Raw genomic sequence first — 23,996 nt, forward strand, 5'->3', positions numbered from 1 at the left:
GTCCTTTAGGTGGCCGTCTCTGCCCTCGGCTCCCACTACATGGAGCCTAGTCCCCAGAGTTCAGTCTGTCCTTCTGTCTCCATGGGGCCTTGCTTAACTTGATTTGCAAGCAGGGTTGCTACAGATGAGAGACAGTCTTCATAGTGACTGGATCATGCATATAGGATTTCCTCCATTTCATTGTTCAAGACATTAGGACCACTTACGTAGCCTGTTGGGCTTCTTAGAACTAGCCTGCAGTTCTTTAAAAGTTTCAAGAGAAGCCAGAAATCCAAATTGCTCTGTGAAATAGCCACATTTTAAAAGTAGCAAACCAATTCAACTTTTAAACTCTGCTGGCCAACAACATGGGCCACACAAAACACACCAGTTTGTAACCTCTGATGTATACTGTATAATGCTTTTGTTCTCATCTTCTCATATGATCCTCAGACTAGGCAGCAGATACTATTATTCGCTTCATTTTACAGATGGAGAAACTGAGGCACAGAGCAGTTTAGTAGCTTGTGCAAAGTTTGAGCATCACAGCTGGAACTTGAGGTTTTTACAGTGTGCTTTTTTATCCTCATTACAAATGCATCCTTTTAGAAAGAACCTTTTCTTATCCTAAAGATAATACATATTACAAAATACAATAAAGTACAGAAAGGTCAAAACAAAGAAAAAACGACCACTAGTCCCAACATGCCAACATAAGCACTATTACTTAGTGTATTTCTTTACAGAAAAAATAATTTCCCTATTCATTCAATCAGAGGTACCGGCTGTATAGGTTAGGATCTGTGCTAGGTGCTGGGGATATTACAGTGAACAGCCATAGTTCCTGCCCTCAGAAGGCTTACAATCTAGTCCTTGTTCTATGTTCCATTCATTGCCAACCTAGATGTGAATATCCAACGGGGCTTCTTCAAGAAGCCAAAGAGTAAATAAGCGGATAGTGCATGTCAGGTGGGCCCAAGGCCCCCAGCTGCCCAGTCCCACTTGGGCTTCCTCCCTAGAAACGAAACGAGGAGAGGATTGGACTCCTAGTGAAGGAGTTAAGATGCAGAAAGGGATAGGACTTGAGAGTACTATCAAACTCTCAATTCAAGTGGCCGAGGACCTCGGTCTCGGCCCTCTCGTCCTCAAGGAAAGGGGTCGGGAGGGGGCAAGTGGTACGTGGCGTCCAGAAAGATGACGAGGGTCCACAGGAAGAGGCGGTCCACCACCATGGCCACAAACTGCCAGTCCTCCTTCAGCTGGGGGTAGGAAGATTAAACTGTTCCTGGGCTCCAGACAACCAGGGAAGGCGGCCTCAAGGCCCTGTACCGCACCCAGGTCCTAATACCACAGCTTTGAGACAAGGGCGGGCCCGCAGAATAGCAGAGAGCGAAACTGCGGGCGACGGATGTGAGTAAAGGACAAGTGGGAAGCCAGGGGGCGGGACCAAGTGAGGCAAACTTCCAATCAGAAAAAAAATCGAGTTCTGCGGGCGGAGCCTAAGTTTGCCGGTGGAGCCAAGGCCACCCAGGCCTTGCCTTAGCCCACCCTCTTTGGAGTCACAGCTTCGTGGTCCTCCTGTTCCCGCAGCTGTTGAGCGGTGTAGCTGATTGAAGAAACGACCTCCCGTAGGTCGGGAGGCAGGCACACAGCCCGGCTTGGACCATCGATAAATGGCCGCAGGTCCGGGGCAGACAGTTCAGGCTGGAACGTGGAAGAGGCGAGTCTGTTTGGCCACGACCGGGGCACAAAGACGGCCTGCGTGGGTGCTCTAGGCCCCGCCCCAACTCCCTCCTCCAACGCCCATCCAGGTTTCCAAACGTGAGAGAGCCCTTCAGGTTCTCTTCAACAGCGGCGACCTCTCTAGCCTTCCGCAATTCCTCCTATTCCCTTACGCTTTAGTTTCCACCTCCCCGCACAGTGGGCAACAGAAGGGGGACTACAACTCCCATGATGCTCAACCACGACATCCTCTGAGAGCTTAGGACGCCTGCCTCCGCACAGTCTTCTGGGAACTGTAGTTCGCCCTCTCCCTTCTACGTGGGCCATGGGGAGTAGATACTACCTGTTGGGTTTGGGGAAGAGAAAATCATGTGGTGGCTTGCGGATGAAATATTCATCTGTTCCCCGACCCCAGCCACTTCCTGGAGAATCCCTGAGAGGTATAGGAGGTGGCTCCGGTATCTGGTCTCTCTCAGGTTTGGGTCTCTTCAGACCCAGATACGGAGGGAGTTTGTGGATAAAGATCTGCAGAGTAGAAGAAGAGGCGTGTTGGAGGGGGCTCTTATGCTTTCAGACCAGAAGGGAAGCCGCCAACCACCCCCACGGCACGTGCCCATTCCTGCGCATGCGTGTATGCATCCCACAGATGAAATGCAACTACACAGCCCAAGTGTCCTTAAGGGGGTTAGGAGGCATCCTGACTGGAAAGAAAAGTTCTGAGGGCTTCCACCCTGATAGTACCTAACCCTGAGAATGCTTCCTTGGGACCCACGATGGGCAGTATTGATGAAGAGAGTCTGGGATCTATGCAATGTTAATGATGGGAAGATAAAATTAATTGGGCAACATTTCAACACCCAAAGACCTTGGCACTTTGACACTCTACCAGGAGTTGTAGTTCTCCCTCAGGTCTGTGAAAGGGAAGGTTGAAAGTTGGTGGGAGTGAGGAGCGATACCTGGACAAAAAGCCAAATACTGGGATTGAGAGTTAACACAGGTTGGAGAGGAGATCTTCTTACCTGACGGACCCAAAGGGGCATTTGGTGGGTGTGGGGTGAGCGATGGTGCAGGTTGAGGACTACGATGTTAAGGATGACTGAGAAGGTGACGAGGACCATGGTAAACATGAGGTATTTGATAATGACGGGGACAGACAGGGAGGTCTCAGGCACTTTGTCTGCCAGCAGCAGCAGGAACACAGTAAGGGTCAGCAGGGCAAAGATCGAGAGCCCCATCTGCTCTACTTGGGGGACAGAGGGGAAGGCGGAAGGATTAGGCTTTGCCAGAAAGCAATCTCCCTGGCATAATCAGTGACCGTGTTTCCAGCCCACTCAAGGACAGGCTTTTGGAAGGGCCAACTGCATGCAAATAACTCCTACATTTATACCTCCAACCTGGACTGATTCCCCTAAATTCCACACTTGTATCCACCTGCCTACTTAACCTCTCCATTTGGGTGTCCAATAGACATCTCGAACTTAACATGTCCAAAACTTAATTCCCTCACCACCGACTCCCCACACAGTCTTCCTCAGGTCATAAATGACAACTCGATCTTTCCTGTGGCTCAGGCCAAATCCCTTGGAGTCATTCTCAGCTCTCCTCTCTCTCATCCCATATCCAATCCATACCAAACCCTATTGGCTCTACCTTCAACATATATCCTGAAACTGATGACCTATCCCATCTACCACTACCATCCTGGTACAAGCCACCATTACCTCAGATCTGAGTTATTACAAAGGCCTCCTCTTTGCTTCATCCTTTGCCCCCCCTGCTGACTGTTCTCAACAGAGCAGCCACATTGATCCCATTAAAATGTAAATCAGATCAAGAGCCCCAAACACAGCCCAGAATGGGGGAGGCAAGTTTGCATACATCTGGTCGTGACCCAAGAGACCAGATGAGGAAAACTGAAGCCTGGGCTCTTTCTCACAGGCTGGGGAAATCAGGCATTGGGTGCCCATCCCTACATCTTACCTCCTCCCCAGAGGGTGGCTTCTGAGCCACCCTAAAAAGAACTAAGTTCTCTGCGCTCTGGGGGAGCTTTAAGATGCTGGGGGTGGGTGACAGGGAAAGGAAAATTGCTCTAAGCTCTAAAGCACTGCTCTCCAATAGCATTTTTCATGATGATGGAAATGTTCTAAATCTGTGCCATCCAATGCGGTAGCCACTAGCTCCATGTGGCTACTGAGCACTTAGAAGATCATGGCACTGAGGAAGAGAATTTCTTTTTTTTTTTCTGGCCAAGCCATGAAGCTTGCGGGGTCTGAATTCCCTGACCAGGGATTGAACCACCGCCACATCAGTGAAAGCGCCACGTCCCAACAACTGGACTGCCAGGGAACAGAATTGGATGTCAGGGAAATTCTGTTCCCTGAGGAAGAGAAGTTTTAGCTTTTTAACTTAATTTTTAATAGAATTAATTTTCCTTAATTTTAAGTAATTTACATTCTAATAGGCCTTTGGCTAGTGGCTACTGTAATTGACAGTGCAGCTCTAGGGCCTTGGGGATAACGGATTTAGCTAGAGAGCGATGGAGGGAAAGCAGGGATAGTTTCAGTCCTCATCAGGCCCTGTGGGATGGGGCTGGGTTGGATGTCCTCCAAAGTCCACAGAACACTTCTCTTGTCTCTTTATTCCTCATGCTTACCTGTCCCCTCTTTTTCTATGTTTCTCACCACACACTGATATCCCCACTCCTTGATGGTCTCCGGTGAGTTGTTGGATGTTGGAAGCCATCCTGGAGCCATTGCACCATGACAAAGTCATGAAGCAACGGAAGGCGAAACTGCAAGGCAGCGCCGTGCCAGGAAGGTGGACTACAGCTCTGTTGTTATGTTTTATGATAATAAATTTAAATATAGGGGCAATTTTGGGGGGATGTTGCTCCACGTGAAAGAAAAATTCCTCTAGGACTCCCCCTCCTGAAACTACCACAGAATGGGAAGTACCCACTAAAGACCCGGGGAAATGGGTAAAGAATTAAGAGCCTGGAACTAAAGGGATATTTTTATGAAAAACACCCTCTAGTATGGAGTTATGGCCATGGGCTGGAGTTCCTGATGACATAGGAAATTTATGGTTCTATTATAAAGGAAGATTAATTATAGAAAAGCAAATGCCTAGAGCAGAATTAGTTGCTAGGATAGGGAGAAAGCACTGTCTCAGTTGAAGGAAACAACGAGAAAGGGCATGCAGGGTACATTGTAAATATTTTCGTGGAACCATTGTAAAAGGTTGCCCATGCAAGAAGAGAAATAGGAACAAGTAGCTTCAACTTTTACAATTAAAATAATCATATAACTGCTTGGCTTGGTTACTAAGAAATAACCTGTGATTAATGGGAACTTGGGAAATATTTTAATAGGACATCTAGAAACTAGGGCATATTTAAAAAAAAAAATCTTTAGAGAACATTTTGAGGTTTGATTGTGCTAAGATTGTTTGGTCACATACCTGGTAATGTAATCAACTACAATATATAAACCTGTGATTGTAAACAATAAAGAAGAGAGAGAAACATGCAATGCTGATACTTTAAGAAGTGTAATAGATTTATTTCCTTCGCCGACGCTATCTATCCCTCGGGTATCCCTTGACTCGCTGGAGCTGGACTCCGGCAGTTGGATGTCGCCCTATGAAGGTGCCTGGGAGACAGAGCTTCGCACTTGTCCCTGTCTGCTGTCTCTGGCGGGCGTCAAAGACCAAACGCCCTAGAGAGAGCTTCACACTTGTCCCTGTCTGCTGTCTCTGGCGGGCGTCAAAGACCACATGCCCTAGAGAGAGCTTCGCACTTGTCCCTGTCTGCTGTCTCTGGCGGGCGTCAAAGACCACACGCCCTAGAGAGAGCTTCGCACTTGTCCCTGTCTGCTGTCTCTGGCGGGCATCAAAGACCACACGCCCTAGAGAGAGCTTCGCACTTGTCCCTGTCTGCTGTCTCTGGCGGGCGTCAAAGACCACACGCCCTAGCCAGGTGCCTGCTGGTTTTGGGAGGTGTAGACATCTGGCCATAGTTCTGGCAGGCTGGGGGAACGGTATCGGGTGGTACACCCAGGCTTGGCTGCCTGTTCGCTGCGAGGAGGTTAGCAGGTCATTGTAGGGCCCCTGAGCCTTGGCAGAGCAGGAGTTGTGACTGGCTGGGACAGAAGTCCATGGTATGTGCTGCCCTGCATCCTCCTTTCGAGGAACTGTCTCAGATATAAATGAATTTTGGGTCTGACGTGGGCCCCAAACTTGGACAGAGTCAGTTCCTAGAGGGTTCTTGTGGAGGCCTGAGTTGTTATGGAGGCCTCGTCTCTTGGATAAGCCAGAGTCTTGAGTAAGGGCTGGACTCTTATGGGGGCCAGGATCTCGATTAATTCCTGAGTCTTTGTGGAAGTTAGGGTCATGGGTATGTTCTGAGCTCCTGTAAATTCCAGCATCTTGGGTAAGTCCAGGATTCGTATGGAGGTCAGAATCTTGAGTAAGGCCTTGGCTCCTGCAGACTCCAGAATCTTGGGTCAGGCCTGGATTCTTGTAGTCTCCGGAGTCTCGGGTAAGGCTTGAGCCCTTATGGAGGCGAGCGGTTTGCACAAGACCTGGGCTCTTATGGAGATCAGACTCCTGGCAAAGGACTGAGCTCTTGTTGACTGCAGAGTCTTGGGCATGGCATGGACTCTTCTGTGGCCAAGAATCTTGGGTAATGACTGGATTCTTCTGAAGGTCAGAGTCTTGGGAAAGGCTTGGATTCTTGCAGAGGTAAGGGTCTGCGGTAAGGCCTCGAAGTTCGTGGAGGCCTGGATCTTGAGCAAGGCCTGGGTTCTTGGGGAGGCCTGTGTCTCCGGTAAGGCCTGGGGTCCTTTGGAGGACAGAGCATTGGTTGAGACCTAGACTCTCATGAAGTTCTGGGGGTTGGGGCTGGTTTGGGGTTTGGGAAGTGGTGGATAACTGGGGAGGGATGGGGCCCTGGGGAGAGAGGACAGACTGAGGAGACTTGGAGGTTGGGGGAAAGGTGAGGGTTTGTATTAAGGTGGAGGGCTTCTGGTGGTTGCTGTGTTGATGAAGGACAAAGGATCTGGGAAAACAAGAGGCAGAGAAAGAGTGCATGGTGGAGGCATGGTGCATGGTGAGCTCTGGGCACTGGTCGGAGAATGGAAGCAAGGTTGAGAAGGTGCAGCATCCTTGGAGTACACCTGGAATTTGGGGTAGACTGGAGTCTGGGGATCCGTGTTTCTCTTCTCAGACTGGCAAGGATGGGAGCTACGGTGAGCGAAGGTCTTGGACTGTACAAATTTGTCTTTGGCATCATTTGGGATCTTCCATTCCATATTCCCCAACTCCACGTAACCCAGTATGGACCCTGTGGAGGGCTTGGCACTGTCCCCACTACATTGCTTCAGTGTTTGCTCAGCTGTACCAGAGCTCACCAGACCATGCCCCTCTTGGGGCCTGGAGAGGGTACCCAAGTCATTTCTGGAGTACCCAGAGTTCTGAGGGGGACACACACGGAATAAGTTCTGCTTCATGCTGCGGGCATAGTAGACCACATGGCCAGAGGAGAGGCCTTGGTCGAAGGTAGACAAGGTAGAGAGAATAGAATCTAGGATGGGGGTACGGGTGGTGGAAGGGACTGGAGTGGTCGTCAGGGCCATGACCAGTGCTGGGACAGAGGTTGTGGCAGAGATCGGGACAGGGGCTGGTGTAGGGGCTAGGGCAGGAGTAGTAGCAGGGGCAGAAGTTGGGGGAGGGACCAGAGTGTTGGCATGGGTATAGGTCAGATGAGCATGGGTCAGGGTGCAGAGAGAAGTGTGGCCCAGGAATTGGGCTGAGGCATGTGAGGGGGCCTGGGCTTGGGCCTGGGCTGGGGTATGGGCTGAGGTATGCTCCGGGCCATGGACCTGGGCAGGGCTGTGCTCAGGGTTGAGGGCTGGTGAGGGGGTCTGGGCCTGGGGGGTAGTGTGCTCAGGGAGGTGGAATGTGGAGCAAGTCTGGGCCTGAGGTGGGGCGTGCACAGAGGGGTGCTTGTAGGAGAAGGTCTGGGCCTTGGCAGGAGAATGTGCAGGGAGCTGAACTGGGGGGAAGGTCTGGGCCCGGGCTGGGGCCTGGGCTGAGTCATAGTCTGGGGTCTTAGTCTTGCTCTCTTGGGGCAGGCAGAGTGGAACCACGTCCACCTTGCTTCTCCTGCGGAGCTTGGAAGATGTCTCTCACCTGGAGTTAAAGGTGGCTTGGGACTTTAAGGCTGTGAACGGAGGGGCCTCACCAGCTCCCACTACCCCCTCCTTCCACAGTCCCCATGGAGCCTCCGTGGAAGCCCGAGCCCGTCCACACTGAGGCGGCGTCCAGCAGCACTTAGAAGCCGTCTCATCATCTGTTTCTGGTATCCGGGATTCAAGGTGGTTTGGGTGCCTGTGCAGGAAGCTCGGGCGATGGCGGAAGCGGGGAGAAACTCTTGAACGCAGCTTCTTGGGATCCACGGAGCAGCGCATGCGATGACTGCCTACACAGCTGGCTTGCTTGTCTGCAGGGAAAGGCGAGATGGGACAGGGCCTGGGTTCTTGAGGGGCTGAGAATCAAGGCAGGGATAGAAGAAAGGGGACAGGCCCACATCCCCTGAGCCCACACTGGCGCCCACTTACCTTTGGGGAAAATATGGTTGAAACCTGCCCGCAAGAATCTCTTCAGATGCATCCAGAGCTGAGGGAAGCAAGGGAGCGTGGAGTTTGGGATCAGGGTGAGCCCTGAAATCCAACCCTTGTTCGGCCACACTACAGCAGCCATCCCATCTCAGCCCCTTCTAGACCCCAGGACTCCCCCAACCACACTGCCCAGATCCTGCCCTCACCAGATTCACCACGTTCATCCACACATTGAGCAAGATGATGCTGACCAGGATCAGAAGAATTGAGTCTCCTAGGTCTTGGCATTTCCTGGGTGTGGTGCCAGAGCACGCCTCGGCTAGGTAATGGGTTTGCTCAGCCATGGCCGGGGGTCCCAGGACTGCCTGAGTCCGCTGGCCTCCATATATATAGACTGGGAGACAGACTGGGTCATAATGGGGCAGGTGGTGGCGTCACAGTGAGGGAGGGGGATGAAAAGGAGGGCCAGGCGTGGCATTCCATGGTTCCCCGGGTGAGGTAAGCTGAGCCTGGACAGCCAAACAGGGCCCGGAGGCCAGCACACCTCCCCTCGAGCTGTCAAACATTCGCTCACCGCCCACTGACTCACTTGTTCAAATGTCACGTTCCATCTCTTGGCCCCTCCTGAGACTAGAAAGACCTTGGCCTCAGAGCCCTGCGGAAGGCCTGGCTGGAGTCCAGAGCCTCAGCCTTCTTCATGCCCTTCACTGGCTGTGGAGCTGGACCTGCCCAGATGTGGAACCTCCCAGTTTGGAAGCAGCTTCTTGTATGAGGCTCTTTGGGGACAGGGACAGCTGAGACACAGAGGAGGTGCCAAGAGACCAGTGGTTTGGAGACTGCAGCTGCAGATCTACTTAGTGCATGGTATCAGACCAGGAGGGGCCTGCTGGCAGGACTGTGGCCACTAAACCAACGGGACCCTCAGGCCCAGAAGGGGACACTGGCTTCTTATTGCAGGAAGCCAAAGGCAGGGACTCAAGCTGGCAGAAGGAGTGGCGCTTCCAAGCCACAGACCGCCAATGTTTTCTGGACCATGGCGCTCTTTATTCCTCTCTCCATGCCCTGCCGCTCCCCACCCGCCCCCATTAGCTGCTGGCCAGTTCATTTTCCCAGTCTGGCTTCCGTGCAGAGAGGGCCTCGAGGCCGAGGTGGAAGGTAGCAGCGAGTTGGCCCGCGCTTGGCTTCCTGCACTTGCCGCTTCAACTCCAGGCTGTCATACACCTGGTAGTTGGCATTTCCCCCTGGGTTCCGGCTGAGTGGCATGAAGGTGGGCGTGGGTGGAGGGCGTTCGGTAGCCTGGACGTCGGGCAGAGTCTGGGAGGGGTGGAGGAGCAGCGCTGAGCTGGGATCCGAGGCCCGCTGGTAGAGGCCTCGGCCAGCACCGTGAGGGAGGCGGAGGCGGCCAGAGGGTGCCGCACAGGCAGCATCTCTGCCCATTCGGCCACCCAGCGCCACACCTCGTGGGGATCCCAGGAGTAGTTCAAGTGTCCCGTGGAGTGGTGCGGGCTGTGGTTGGGCTGGCTGTGAGCACAGCTGTGGAGGCTCCGTCCGTGGGCCGGTGGGGAGTTGCGCTGCCATGCTTCGGGCCTGTAGCTCTGAGGCACCAGAGCTGATGGAGGCTCAGAACCCTCCAGACCACGCCGCCGCTGATCCCAGGAGTCATACGGGAGATGGCCCCCTGAGGGGTAAGTTCTGTGACCCCAGGGACCCACGAGCTCTTAGGGGGCAGCCGTCGGGTAAGTGATGGAGACGAGGTCCACTGGTCAGCATCCACATTGCCCCAGATGCGGGATGGCGAGCAAGGGGCCCCGAAGGACTGCAGCCCTAGCTCAGACTTGGCCTCCACACGCTTGGACATGCGGTGCAGCTCGGGCGACAGGTAGAGACAGGCTGGTGGCTGGATGGCCAGGATCCCACCCTGTCGACCCCAGAGGCCCACGTTGGAGGGCAGACCCATCTGCCGGTAGAGCCCTCCCCAGCACCCCCACGGGTACTTGGGTTGTGGGAAGGAAAGTTGGTCCTCCTCCTCCAGGTAGGAGTCCGGGTCCTCCCAGTTAAAGGGGGGCATCGGAGGCAGCTGTGACATCCCGTGGAGGCGATGCGGCCTACGGAAGCCTGAGCAGCTGGAGGGGAATTTTCTAAATTCTTGGGCCTCCCCTGGTGGCTTCAGGGGTGGCGGCTGCAGCTGCGGCTACGGTTGCGGAGATGGTGGTAGGAGGACGAGGAGTAGCAAGTGGGCCGGGCCATTCTCACTTCCACAGGGTCCAGGGTGCAGTGGATGTGGATGTCTTGGGCTTTGGCTGGAGGATGTTTGGAGGAACTTTCACAAGCCTGTGAGATTTCATCTGTGGGAGGCGAGAATCCGTGAGGGCAGGGCAACTGTCAGAAGATTTCAGGGTTGGGAACCTGGGAGCCTGGGTTTCTAGGGCCCTGGGACTGGCGAGGCGGGGTGCCCCCTAGCTGTCTTCTATAGTTACTTTTCTGAATAATACAATACATGGTCTTGTCTAAGGCATTCTGGAGCCCATGCCATATCTGGTGTGGGGTGAGGTGGGGTGGGTGAAAATGAAGGCCAGGCTCTCTACCCTCACCACCACTCCCAGCCAAGACCGTTCCTGCAGACGGAGGTGCAGGCTGCAGCTGGTTCCCACCCTCAGCCATCTTAACCCCTATTGGTGATCCCCAACCATCGCTGACCATAGTTGCCATGCTGATCCCAAAGCTGACAAGAATGACAAGGCCCAGCAACAGGATTAGGAAGTCCTCCGCATTCTGGGTACTTTCTTGGTATTGATGGCAGCACCCCAGGTTGTCATACCAGAGCTGGTGTTCCATGGTGGGCGGGTCCTAGGGCCGCCTGAGCCGTGGGACGCCCCACCCCCCTCAACCCCACCGGCCCTGACCCACACTGCACTCATGCCAGGACCTGGGGACACCCACCAACAGGTGAGGGAGCATGGTCATAATGAGGCCCATTGCAGGGAGTCACAATGCGGAGTTGTCCAATCTTTCATCCACTCAGCTGGTCCTTTAGGTGGCCGTCTCTGCCCTCGGCTCCCACTACATGGAGCCTAGTCCCCAGAGTTCAGTCTGTCCTTCTGTCTCCATGGGGCCTTGCTTAACTTGATTTGCAAGCAGGGTTGCTACAGATGAGAGACAGTCTTCATAGTGACTGGATCATGCATATAGGATTTCCTCCATTTCATTGTTCAAGACATTAGGACCACTTACGTAGCCTGTTGGGCTTCTTAGAACTAGCCTGCAGTTCTTTAAAAGTTTCAAGAGAAGCCAGAAATCCAAATTGCTCTGTGAAATAGCCACATTTTAAAAGTAGCAAACCAATTCAACTTTTAAACTCTGCTGGCCAACAACATGGGCCACACAAAACACACCAGTTTGTAACCTCTGATGTATACTGTATAATGCTTTTGTTCTCATCTTCTCATATGATCCTCAGACTAGGCAGCAGATACTATTATTCGCTTCATTTTACAGATGGAGAAACTGAGGCACAGAGCAGTTTAGTAGCTTGTCCAAAGTTTGAGCATCACAGCTGGAACTTGAGGTTTTTACAGTGTGCTTTTTTATCCTCATTACAAATGCATCCTTTTAGAAAGAACCTTTTCTTATCCTAAAGATAATACATATTACAAAATACAATAAAGTACAGAAAGGTCAAAACAAAGAAAAAACGACCACTAGTCCCAACATGCCAACATAAGCACTATTACTTAGTGTATTTCCTTACAGAAAAAATAATTTCCCTATTCATTCAATCAGAGGTACCGGCTGTATAGGTTAGGATCTGTGCTAGGTGCTGGGGATATTACAGTGAACAGCCATAGTTCCTGCCCTCAGAAGGCTTACAATCTAGTTCTTGTTCTTTGTTCCATTCATTGCCAACCTAGATGTGAATATCCAACGGGGCTTCTTCAAGAAGCCAAAGAGTAAATAAGCGGATAGTGCATGTCAGGTGGGCCCAAGGCCCCCAGCTGCCCAGTCCCACTTGGGCTTCCTCCCTAGAAACGAAACGAGGAGAGGATTGGACTCCTAGTGAAGGAGTTAAGATGCAGAAAGGGATAGGACTTGAGAGTACTATCAAACTCTCAATTCAAGTGGCCGAGGACCTCGGTCTCGGCCCTCTCGTCCTCAAGGAAAGGGGTCGGGAGGGGGCAAGTGGTACGTGGCGTCCAGAAAGATGACGAGGGTCCACAGGAAGAGGCGGTCCACCACCATGGCCACAAACTGCCAGTCCTCCTTCAACTGGGGGTAGGAAGATTAAACTGTTCCTGGGCTCCAGACAACCAGGGAAGGCGGCCTCAAGGCCCTGTACCGCACCCAGGTCCTAATACCACAGCTTTGAGACAAGGGCGGGACCGCAGAATAGCAGAGAGCGAAACTGCGGGCGACGGATGTGAGTAAAGAACAAGTGGGAAGCCAGGGGGCGGGACCAAGTGAGGCAAACTTCCAATCAGAAAAAAAAATCGAGTTCTGGGGGCGGAGCCTAAGTTTGCCGGTGGAGCCAAGGCCACCCAGGCCTTGCCTTAGCCCACCCTCTTTGGAGTCACAGCTTCGTGGTCCTCCTGTTCCCGCAGCTGTTGAGCGGTGTAGCTGATTGAAGAAACGACCTCCCGTAGGTCGGGAGGCAGGCACACAGCCCGGCTTGGACCATCGATAAATGGCCGCAGGTCCGGGGCAGACAGTTCAGGCTGGAACGTGGAAGAGGCGAGTCTGTTTGGCCACGACCGGGGCACAAAGATGGCCTGCGTGGGTGCTCTAGGCCCCGCCCCAACTCCCTCCTCCAACGCCCATCCAGGTTTCCAAACGTGAGAGAGCCCTTCAGGTTCTCTTCAACAGCGGCGACCTCTCTAGCCTTCCGCAATTCCTCCTATTCCCTTACGCTTTAGTTTCCACCTCCCCGCACAGTGGGCAACAGAAGGGGGACTACAACTCCCATGATGCTCAACCACGACATCCTCTGAGAGCTTAGGACGCCTGCCTCCGCACAGTCTTCTGGGAACTGTAGTTCGCCCTCTCCCTTCTACGTGGGCCATGGGGAGTAGATACTACCTGTTGGGTTTGGGGAAGAGAAAATCATGTGGTGGCTTGCGGATGAAATATTCATCTGTTCCCCGACCCCAGCCACTTCCTGGAGAATCCCTGAGAGGTATAGGAGGTGGCTCCGGTATCTGGTCTCTCTCAGGTTTGGGTCTCTTCAGACCCAGATACGGAGGGAGTTTGTGGATAAAGATCTGCAGAGTAGAAGAAGAGGCGTGTTGGAGGGGGCTCTTATGCTTTCAGACCAGAAGGGAAGCCGCCAACCACCCCCACGGCACGTGCCCATTCCTGCGCATGCGTGTATGCATCCCACAGATGAAATGCAACTACACAGCCCAAGAGTCCTTAAGGGGGTTAGGAGGCATCCTGACTGGAAAGAAAAGTTCTGAGGGCTTCCACCCTGATAGTACCTAACCCTGAGAATGCTTCCTTGGGACCCACGATGGGCAGTATTGATGAAGAGAGTCTGGGATCTATGCAATGTTAATGATGGGAAGATAAAATTAATTGGGCAACATTTCAACACCCAAAGACCTTGGCACTTTGACACTCTACCAGGAGTTGTAGTTCTCCCTCAGGTCTGTGAAAGGGAAGGTTGAAAGTTGGTGGGAGTGAGGAGCGATACCTGGACAAAAAGCCAAATACTGGGATTGAGAGTTAACACAGGTTGGAGAGGAGATCTTCTTACCTGACGGACCCAAAGGGGCATTTGGTGGGTGTGGGGTGAGCGATGGTGCAGGTTGAGGACTACGATGTTAAGGATGACTGAGAAGGTGACGAGGACCATGGTAAACATGAGGTATTTGATAATGACGGGGACAGACAGGGAGGTCTCAGGCACTTTGTCTGCCAGCAGCAGCAGGAACACAGTAAGGGTCAGCAGGGCAAAGATCGAGAGCCCCATCTGCTCTACTTGGGGGACAGAGGGGAAGGCGGAAGGATTAGGCTTTGCCAGAAAGCAATCTCCCTGGCATAATCAGTGACCGTGTTTCCAGCCCACTCAAGGACAGGCTTTTGGAAGGGCCAACTGCATGCAAATAACTCCTACATTTATACCTCCAACCTGGACTGATTCCCCTAAATTCCACACTTGTATCCACCTGCCTACTTAACCTCTCCATTTGGGTGTCCAATAGACATCTCGAACTTAACATGTCCAAAACTTAATTCCCTCACCACCGACTCCCCACACAGTCTTCCTCAGGTCATAAATGACAACTCGATCTTTCCTGTGGCTCAGGCCAAATCCCTTGGAGTCATTCTCAGCTCTCCTCTCTCTCATCCCATATCCAATCCATACCAAACCCTATTGGCTCTACCTTCAACATATATCCTGAAACTGATGACCTATCCCATCTACCACTACCATCCTGGTACAAGCCACCATTACCTCAGATCTGAGTTATTACAAAGGCCTCCTCTTTGCTTCATCCTTTGCCCCCCCTGCTGACTGTTCTCAACAGAGCAGCCACATTGATCCCATTAAAATGTAAATCAGATCAAGAGCCCCAAACACAGCCCAGAATGGGGGAGGCAAGTTTGCATACATCTGGTCGTGACCCAAGAGACCAGATGAGGAAAACTGAAGCCTGGGCTCTTTCTCACAGGCTGGGGAAATCAGGCATTGGGTGCCCATCCCTACATCTTACCTCCTCCCCAGAGGGTGGCTTCTGAGCCACCCTAAAAAGAACTAAGTTCTCTGCGCTCTGGGGGAGCTTTAAGATGCTGGGGGTGGGTGACAGGGAAAGGAAAATTGCTCTAAGCTCTAAAGCACTGCTCTCCAATAGCATTTTTCATGATGATGGAAATGTTCTAAATCTGTGCCATCCAATGCGGTAGCCACTAGCTCCATGTGGCTACTGAGCACTTAGAAGATCATGGCACTGAGGAAGAGAATTTCTTTTTTTTTTTCTGGCCAAGCCATGAAGCTTGCGGGGTCTGAATTCCCTGACCAGGGATTGAACCACCGCCACATCAGTGAAAGCGCCACGTCCCAACAACTGGACTGCCAGGGAACAGAATTGGATGTCAGGGAAATTCTGTTCCCTGAGGAAGAGAAGTTTTAGCTTTTTAACTTAATTTTTAATAGAATTAATTTTCCTTAATTTTAAGTAATTTACATTCTAATAGGCCTTTGGCTAGTGGCTACTGTAATTGACAGTGCAGCTCTAGGGCCTTGGGGATAACGGATTTAGCTAGAGAGCGATGGAGGGAAAGCAGGGATAGTTTCAGTCCTCATCAGGCCCTGTGGGATGGGGCTGGGTTGGATGTCCTCCAAAGTCCACAGAACACTTCTCTTGTCTCTTTATTCCTCATGCTTACCTGTCCCCTCTTTTTCTATGTTTCTCACCACACACTGATATCCCCACTCCTTGATGGTCTCCGGTGAGTTGTTGGATGTTGGAAGCCATCCTGGAGCCATTGCACCATGACAAAGTCATGAAGCAACGGAAGGCGAAACTGCAAGGCAGCGCCGTGCCAGGAAGGTGGACTACAGCTCTGTTGTTATGTTTTATGATAATAAATTTAAATATAGGGGCAATTTTGGGGGGATGTTGCTCCACGTGAAAGAAAAATTCCTCTAGGACTCCCCCTCCTGAAACTACCACAGAATGGGAAGTACCCACTAAAGACCCGGGGAAATGGGTAAAGAATTAAGAGCCTGGAACTAAAGGGATATTTTTATGAAAAACACCCTCTAGTATGGAGTTATGGCCATGGGCTGGAGTTCCTGATGACATAGGAAATTTATGGTTCTATTATAAAGGAAGATTAATTATAGAAAAGCAAATGCCTAGAGCAGAATTAGTTGCTAGGATAGGGAGAAAGCACTGTCTCAGTTGAAGGAAACAACGAGAAAGGGCATGCAGGGTACATTGTAAATATTTTCGTGGAACCATTGTAAAAGGTTGCCCATGCAAGAAGAGAAATAGGAACAAGTAGCTTCAACTTTTACAATTAAAATAATCATATAACTGCTTGGCTTGGTTACTAAGAAATAACCTGTGATTAATGGGAACTTGGGAAATATTTTAATAGGACATCTAGAAACTAGGGCATATTTAAAAAAAAAATCTTTAGAGAACATTTTGAGGTTTGATTGTGCTAAGATTGTTTGGTCACATACCTGGTAATGTAATCAACTACAATATATAAACCTGTGATTGTAAACAATAAAGAAGAGAGAGAAACATGCAATGCTGATACTTTAAGAAGTGTAATAGATTTATTTCCTTCGCCGACGCTATCTATCCCTCGGGTATCCCTTGACTCGCTGGAGCTGGACTCCGGCAGTTGGATGTCGCCCTATGAAGGTGCCTGGGAGACAGAGCTTCGCACTTGTCCCTGTCTGCTGTCTCTGGCGGGCGTCAAAGACCAAACGCCCTAGAGAGAGCTTCACACTTGTCCCTGTCTGCTGTCTCTGGCGGGCGTCAAAGACCACATGCCCTAGAGAGAGCTTCGCACTTGTCCCTGTCTGCTGTCTCTGGCGGGCGTCAAAGACCACACGCCCTAGAGAGAGCTTCGCACTTGTCCCTGTCTGCTGTCTCTGGCGGGCATCAAAGACCACACGCCCTAGAGAGAGCTTCGCACTTGTCCCTGTCTGCTGTCTCTGGCGGGCGTCAAAGACCACACGCCCTAGCCAGGTGCCTGCTGGTTTTGGGAGGTGTAGACATCTGGCCATAGTTCTGGCAGGCTGGGGGAACGGTATCGGGTGGTACACCCAGGCTTGGCTGCCTGTTCGCTGCGAGGAGGTTAGCAGGTCATTGTAGGGCCCCTGAGCCTTGGCAGAGCAGGAGTTGTGACTGGCTGGGACAGAAGTCCATGGTATGTGCTGCCCTGCATCCTCCTTTCGAGGAACTGTCTCAGATATAAATGAATTTTGGGTCTGACGTGGGCCCCAAACTTGGACAGAGTCAGTTCCTAGAGGGTTCTTGTGGAGGCCTGAGTTGTTATGGAGGCCTCGTCTCTTGGATAAGCCAGAGTCTTGAGTAAGGGCTGGACTCTTATGGGGGCCAGGATCTCGATTAATTCCTGAATCTTTGTGGAAGTTAGGGTCATGGGTATGTTCTGAGCTCCTGTAAATTCCAGCATCTTGGGTAAGTCCAGGATTCGTATGGAGGTCAGAATCTTGAGTAAGGCCTTGGCTCCTGCAGACTCCAGAATCTTGGGTCAGGCCTGGATTCTTGTAGTCTCCGGAGTCTCGGGTAAGGCTTGAGCCCTTATGGAGGCGAGCGGTTTGCACAAGACCTGGGCTCTTATGGAGATCAGACTCCTGGCAAAGGACTGAGCTCTTGTTGACTGCAGAGTCTTGGGCATGGCATGGACTCTTCTGTGGCCAAGAATCTTGGGTAATGACTGGATTCTTCTGAAGGTCAGAGTCTTGGGAAAGGCTTGGATTCTTGCAGAGGTAAGGGTCTGCGGTAAGGCCTCGAAGTTCGTGGAGGCCTGGATCTTGAGCAAGGCCTGGGTTCTTGGGGAGGCCTGTGTCTCCGGTAAGGCCTGGGGTCCTTTGGAGGACAGAGCATTGGTTGAGACCTAGACTCTCATGAAGTTCTGGGGGTTGGGGCTGGTTTGGGGTTTGGGAAGTGGTGGATAACTGGGGAGGGATGGGGCCCTGGGGAGAGAGGACAGACTGAGGAGACTTGGAGGTTGGGGGAAAGGTGAGGGTTTGTATTAAGGTGGAGGGCTTCTGGTGGTTGCTGTGTTGATGAAGGACAAAGGATCTGGGAAAACAAGAGGCAGAGAAAGAGTGCATGGTGGAGGCATGGTGCATGGTGAGCTCTGGGCACTGGTCGGAGAATGGAAGCAAGGTTGAGAAGGTGCAGCATCCTTGGAGTACACCTGGAATTTGGGGTAGACTGGAGTCTGGGGATCCGTGTTTCTCTTCTCAGACTGGCAAGGATGGGAGCTACGGTGAGCGAAGGTCTTGGACTGTACAAATTTGTCTTTGGCATCATTTGGGATCTTCCATTCCATATTCCCCAACTCCACGTAACCCAGTATGGACCCTGTGGAGGGCTTGGCACTGTCCCCACTACATTGCTTCAGTGTTTGCTCAGCTGTACCAGAGCTCACCAGACCATGCCCCTCTTGGGGCCTGGAGAGGGTACCCAAGTCATTTCTGGAGTACCCAGAGTTCTGAGGGGGACACACACGGAATAAGTTCTGCTTCATGCTGCGGGCATAGTAGACCACATGGCCAGAGGAGAGGCCTTGGTCGAAGGTAGACAAGGTAGAGAGAATAGAATCTAGGATGGGGGTACGGGTGGTGGAAGGGACTGGAGTGGTCGTCAGGGCCATGACCAGTGCTGGGACAGAGGTTGTGGCAGAGATCGGGACAGGGGCTGGTGTAGGGGCTAGGGCAGGAGTAGTAGCAGGGGCAGAAGTTGGGGGAGGGACCAGAGTGTTGGCATGGGTATAGGTCAGATGAGCATGGGTCAGGGTGCAGAGAGAAGTGTGGCCCAGGAATTGGGCTGAGGCATGTGAGGGGGCCTGGGCTTGGGCCTGGGCTGGGGTATGGGCTGAGGTATGCTCCGGGCCATGGACCTGGGCAGGGCTGTGCTCAGGGTTGAGGGCTGGTGAGGGGGTCTGGGCCTGGGGGGTAGTGTGCTCAGGGAGGTGGAATGTGGAGCAAGTCTGGGCCTGAGGTGGGGCGTGCACAGAGGGGTGCTTGTAGGAGAAGGTCTGGGCCTTGGCAGGAGAATGTGCAGGGAGCTGAACTGGGGGGCAGGTCTGGGCCCGGGCTGGGGCCTGGGCTGAGTCATAGTCCGGGGTCTTAGTCTTGCTCTCTTGGGGCAGGCAGAGTGGAACCACGTCCACCTTGCTTCTCCTGCGGAGCTTGGAAGATGTCTCTCACCTGGAGTTAAAGGTGGCTTGGGACTTTAAGGCTGTGAACGGAGGGGCCTCACCAGCTCCCACTACCCCCTCCTTCCACAGTCCCCGTGGAGCCTCCGTGGAAGCCCGAGCCCGTCCACACTGAGGCGGCGTCCAGCAGCACTTAGAAGCCGTCTCATCACCTGTTTCTGGTATCCGGGATTCAAGGTGGTTTGGGTGCCTGTGCAGGAAGCTCGGGCGATGGCGGAAGCGGGGAGAAACTCTTGAACGCAGCTTCTTGGGATCCACGGAGCAGCGCATGCGATGACTGCCTACACAGCTGGCTTGCTTGTCTGCAGGGAAAGGCGAGATGGGACAGGGCCTGGGTTCTTGAGGGGCTGAGAATCAAGGCAGGGATAGAAGAAAGGGGACAGGCCCACATCCCCTGAGCCCACACTGGCGCCCACTTACCTTTGGGGAAAATATGGTTGAAACCTGCCCGCAAGAATCTCTTCAGATGCATCCAGAGCTGAGGGAAGCAAGGGAGCGTGGAGTTTGGGATCAGGGTGAGCCCTGAAATCCAACCCTTGTTCGGCCACACTACAGCAGCCATCCCATCTCAGCCCCTTCTAGACCCCAGGACTCCCCCAACCACACTGCCCAGATCCTGCCCTCACCAGATTCACCACGTTCATCCACACATTGAGCAAGATGATGCTGACCAGGATCAGAAGAATTGAGTCTCCTAGGTCTTGGCATTTCCTGGGTGTGGTGCCAGAGCACGCCTCGGCTAGGTAATGGGTTTGCTCAGCCATGGCCGGGGGTCCCAGGACTGCCTGAGTCCGCTGGCCTCCATATATATAGACTGGGAGACAGACTGGGTCATAATGGGGCAGGTGGTGGCGTCACAGTGAGGGAGGGGGATGAAAAGGAGGGCCAGGCGTGGCATTCCATGGTTCCCCGGGTGAGGTAAGCTGAGCCTGGACAGCCAAACAGGGCCCGGAGGCCAGCACACCTCCCCTCGAGCTGTCAAACATTCGCTCACCGCCCACTGACTCACTTGTTCAAATGTCATGTTCCATCTCTTGGCCCCTCCTGAGACTAGAAAGACCTTGGCCTCAGAGCCCTGCGGAAGGCCTGGCTGGAGTCCAGAGCCTCAGCCTTCTTCATGCCCTTCACTGGCTGTGGAGCTGGACCTGCCCAGATGTGGAACCTCCCAGTTTGGAAGCAGCTTCTTGTATGAGGCTCTTTGGGGACAGGGACAGCTGAGACACAGAGGAGGTGCCAAGAGACCAGTGGTTTGGAGACTGCAGCTGCAGATCTACTTAGTGCATGGTATCAGACCAGGAGGGGCCTGCTGGCAGGACTGTGGCCACTAAACCAACGGGACCCTCAGGCCCAGAAGGGGACACTGGCTTCTTATTGCAGGAAGCCAAAGGCAGGGACCCAAGCTGGCAGAAGGAGTGGCGCTTCCAAGCCACAGACCGCCAATGTTTTCTGGACCATGGCGCTCTTTATTCCTCTCTCCATGCCCTGCCGCTCCCCACCCGCCCCCATTAGCTGCTGGCCAGTTCATTTTCCCAGTCTGGCTTCCGTGCAGAGAGGGCCTCGAGGCCGAGGTGGAAGGTAGCAGCGAGTTGGCCCGCACTTGGCTTCCTGCACTTGCCGCTTCAACTCCAGGCTGTCATACACCTGGTAGTTGGCATTTCCCCCTGGGTTCCGGCTGAGTGGCATGAAGGTGGGCGTGGGTGGAGGGCGTTCGGTAGCCTGGACGTCGGGCAGAGTCTGGGAGGGGTGGAGGAGCAGCGCTGAGCTGGGATCCGAGGCCCACTGGTAGAGGCCTCGGCCAGCACCGTGAGGGAGGCGGAGGCGGCCAGAGGGTGCCGCACAGGCAGCATCTCTGCCCATTCGGCCGCCCAGCGCCGCACCTCGTGGGGATCCCGGGAGTAGTTCAAGTGTCCCGTGGAGTGGTGCGGGCTGTGGTTGGGCTGGCTGTGAGCACAGCTGTGGAGGCTCCGTCCGTGGGCCGGTGGGGAGTTGCGCTGCCATGCTTCGGGCCTGTAGCTCTGAGGCACCAGAGCTGATGGAGGCTCAGAACCCTCCAGACCACGCCGCCTCTGATCCCAGGAGTCATACGGGAGATGGCCCCCTGAGGGGTAAGTTCTGTGACCCCAGGGACCCACGAGCTCTTAGGGGGCAGCCGTCGGGTAAGTGATGGAGACGAGGTCCACTGGTCAGCATCCACATTGCCCCAGATGCGGGATGGCGAGCAAGGGGCCCCGAAGGACTGCAGCCCTAGCTCAGACTTGGCCTCCACACGCTTGGACATGCGGTGCAGCTCGGGCGACAGGTAGAGACAGGCTGGTGGCTGGATGGCCAGGATCCCACCCTGTCGACCCCAGAGGCCCACGTTGGAGGGCAGACCCATCTGCCGGTAGAGCCCTCCCCAGCACCCCCACGGGTACTTGGGTTGTGGGAAGGAAAGTTGGTCCTCCTCCTCCAGGTAGGAGTCCGGGTCCTCCCAGTTAAAGGGGGGCATCGGAGGCAGCTGTGACATCCCGTGGAGGCGATGCGGCCTACGGAAGCCTGAGCAGCTGGAGGGGAATTTTCTAAATTCTTGGGCCTCCCCTGGTGGCTTCAGGGGTGGCGGCTGCAGCTGCGGCTACGGTTGCGGAGATGGTGGTAGGAGGACGAGGAGTAGCAAGTGGGCCGGGCCATTCTCACTTCCACAGGGTCCAGGGTGCAGTGGATGTGGATGTCTTGGGCTTTGGCTGGAGGATGTTTGGAGGAACTTTCACAAGCCTGTGAGATTTCATCTGTGGGAGGCGAGAGTCCGTGAGGGCAGGGCAACAGTCAGAAGATTTCAGGGTTGGGAACCTGGGAGCCTGGGTTCCTAGGGCCCTGGGACTGGCGAGGCGGGGTGCCCCCTAGCTGTCTTCTATAGTTACTTTTCTGAATAATACAATACATGGTCTTGTCTAAGGCATTCTGGAGCCCATGCCATATCTGGTGTGGGGTGAGGTGGGGTGGGTGAAAATGAAGGCCAGGCTCTCTACCCTCACCACCACTCCCAGCCAAGACCGTTCCTGCAGACGGAGGTGCAGGCTGCAGCTGGTTCCCACCCTCAGCCATCTTAACCCCTATTGGTGATCCCCAACCATCGCTGACCATAGTTGCCATGCTGATCCCAAAGCTGACAAGAATGACAAGGCCCAGCAACAGGATTAGGAAGTCCTCCGCATTCTGGGTACTTTCTTGGTATTGATGGCAGCACCCCAGGTTGTCATACCAGAGCTGTTGTTCCATGGTGGGCGGGTCCTAGGGCCGCCTGAGCCGTGGGACGCCCCACCCCCCTCAACCCCACCGGCCCTGACCCACACTGCACTCATGCCAGGACCTGGGGACACCCACCAACAGGTGAGGGAGCATGGTCATAATGAGGCCCATTGCAGGGAGTCACAATGCGGAGTTGTCCAATCTTTCATCCACTCAGCTGGTCCTTTAGGTGGCCGTCTCTGCCCTCGGCTCCCACTACATGGAGCCTAGTCCCCAGAGTTCAGTCTGTCCTTCTGTCTCCATGGGGCCTTGCTTAACTTGATTTGCAAGCAGGGTTGCTACAGATGAGAGACAGTCTTCATAGTGACTGGATCATGCATATAGGATTTCCTCCATTTCATTGTTCAAGACATTAGGACCACTTACGTAGCCTGTTGGGCTTCTTAGAACTAGCCTGCAGTTCTTTAAAAGTTTCAAGAGAAGCCAGAAATCCAAATTGCTCTGTGAAATAGCCACATTTTAAAAGTAGCAAACCAATTCAAATTTTAAACTCTGCTGGCCAACAACATGGGCCACACAAAACACACCAGTTTGTAACCTCTGATGTATACTGTATAATGCTTTTGTTCTCATCTTCTCATATGATCCTCAGACTAGGCAGCAGATACTATTATTCGCTTCATTTTACAGATGGAGAAACTGAGGCACAGAGCAGTTTAGTAGCTTGTCCAAAGTTTGAGCATCACAGCTGGAACTTGAGGTTTTTACAGTGTGCTTTTTTATCCTCATTACAAATGCATCCTTTTAGAAAGAACCTTTTCTTATCCTAAAGATAATACATATTACAAAATACAATAAAGTACAGAAAGGTCAAAACAAAGAAAAAACGACCACTAGTCCCAACATGCCAACATAAGCACTATTACTTAGTGTATTTCTTTACAGAAAAAATAATTTCCCTATTCATTCAATCAGAGGTACCGGCTGTATAGGTTAGGATCTGTGCTAGGTGCTGGGGATATTACAGTGAACAGCCATAGTTCCTGCCCTCAGAAGGCTTACAATCTAGTTCTTGTTCTTTGTTCCATTCATTGCCAACCTAGATGTGAATATCCAACGGGGCTTCTTCAAGAAGCCAAAGAGTAAATAAGCGGATAGTGCATGTCAGGTGGGCCCAAGGCCCCCAGCTGCCCAGTCCCACTTGGGCTTCCTCCCTAGAAACGAAACGAGGAGAGGATTGGACTCCTAGTGAAGGAGTTAAGATGCAGAAAGGGATAGGACTTGAGAGTACTATCAAACTCTCAATTCAAGTGGCCGAGGACCTCGGTCTCGGCCCTCTCGTCCTCAAGGAAAGGGGTCGGGAGGGGGCAAGTGGTACGTGGCGTCCAGAAAGATGACGAGGGTCCACAGGAAGAGGCGGTCCACCACCATGGCCACAAACTGCCAGTCCTCCTTCAACTGGGGGTAGGAAGATTAAACTGTTCCTGGGCTCCAGACAACCAGGGAAGGCGGCCTCAAGGCCCTGTACCG

The 23,996-nt window shown here is 53.0% G+C and overlaps 3 protein-coding genes and 2 pseudogenes across 5 annotated transcripts in view; all 5 read right to left on the bottom strand.

Annotated features, from left to right (window-relative positions):
• The window catches only part of LOC307067913 (RAD52 motif-containing protein 1-like), a gene marked incomplete at both ends in the record, with an annotated part of 278,899 nt that overhangs the window by 240,661 nt on the left and 14,242 nt on the right, over window positions 1-23,996 (bottom strand). The gene's annotated exons all lie outside the window — the stretch shown is intronic.
• On the bottom strand, window positions 1,125-8,168 carry LOC307067430 (uncharacterized protein; the record flags this gene model as incomplete). The annotated part of the gene is given in 5 exon segments (XM_079724891.1): window positions 1,125-1,238; window positions 1,528-1,683; window positions 6,190-6,764; window positions 6,767-7,461; window positions 7,891-8,168. Coding segments are annotated over 5 exon segments (1,818 nt in total).
• LOC307067431 (uncharacterized protein SPEM2-like) lies at window positions 8,180-10,404 on the bottom strand (annotated as a pseudogene). The gene is made up of 3 exons: window positions 9,395-10,404; window positions 8,525-8,609; window positions 8,180-8,200 (listed from the first exon to the last, which is right to left on the bottom strand). The product of its transcript is annotated as an uncharacterized protein SPEM2-like (transcript).
• Window positions 12,468-19,511, bottom strand: LOC307067432 (uncharacterized protein; the record flags this gene model as incomplete). Its single annotated transcript, XM_079724892.1, is given in 5 exon segments — window positions 12,468-12,581; window positions 12,872-13,027; window positions 17,533-18,107; window positions 18,110-18,804; window positions 19,234-19,511. Coding segments are annotated over 5 exon segments (1,818 nt in total).
• Window positions 19,523-22,496, bottom strand: LOC307067433 (uncharacterized protein SPEM2-like; annotated as a pseudogene). The gene is made up of 4 exons: window positions 22,349-22,496; window positions 20,738-22,006; window positions 19,868-19,952; window positions 19,523-19,543 (listed from the first exon to the last, which is right to left on the bottom strand). The product of its transcript is annotated as an uncharacterized protein SPEM2-like (transcript).

The sequence above is a fragment of the Hyperoodon ampullatus genome (assembly GCF_949752795.1).
Source record: "Hyperoodon ampullatus genome assembly, chromosome: 19".
Classification (NCBI taxonomy): Eukaryota; Metazoa; Chordata; class Mammalia; order Artiodactyla; family Ziphiidae; genus Hyperoodon; species Hyperoodon ampullatus.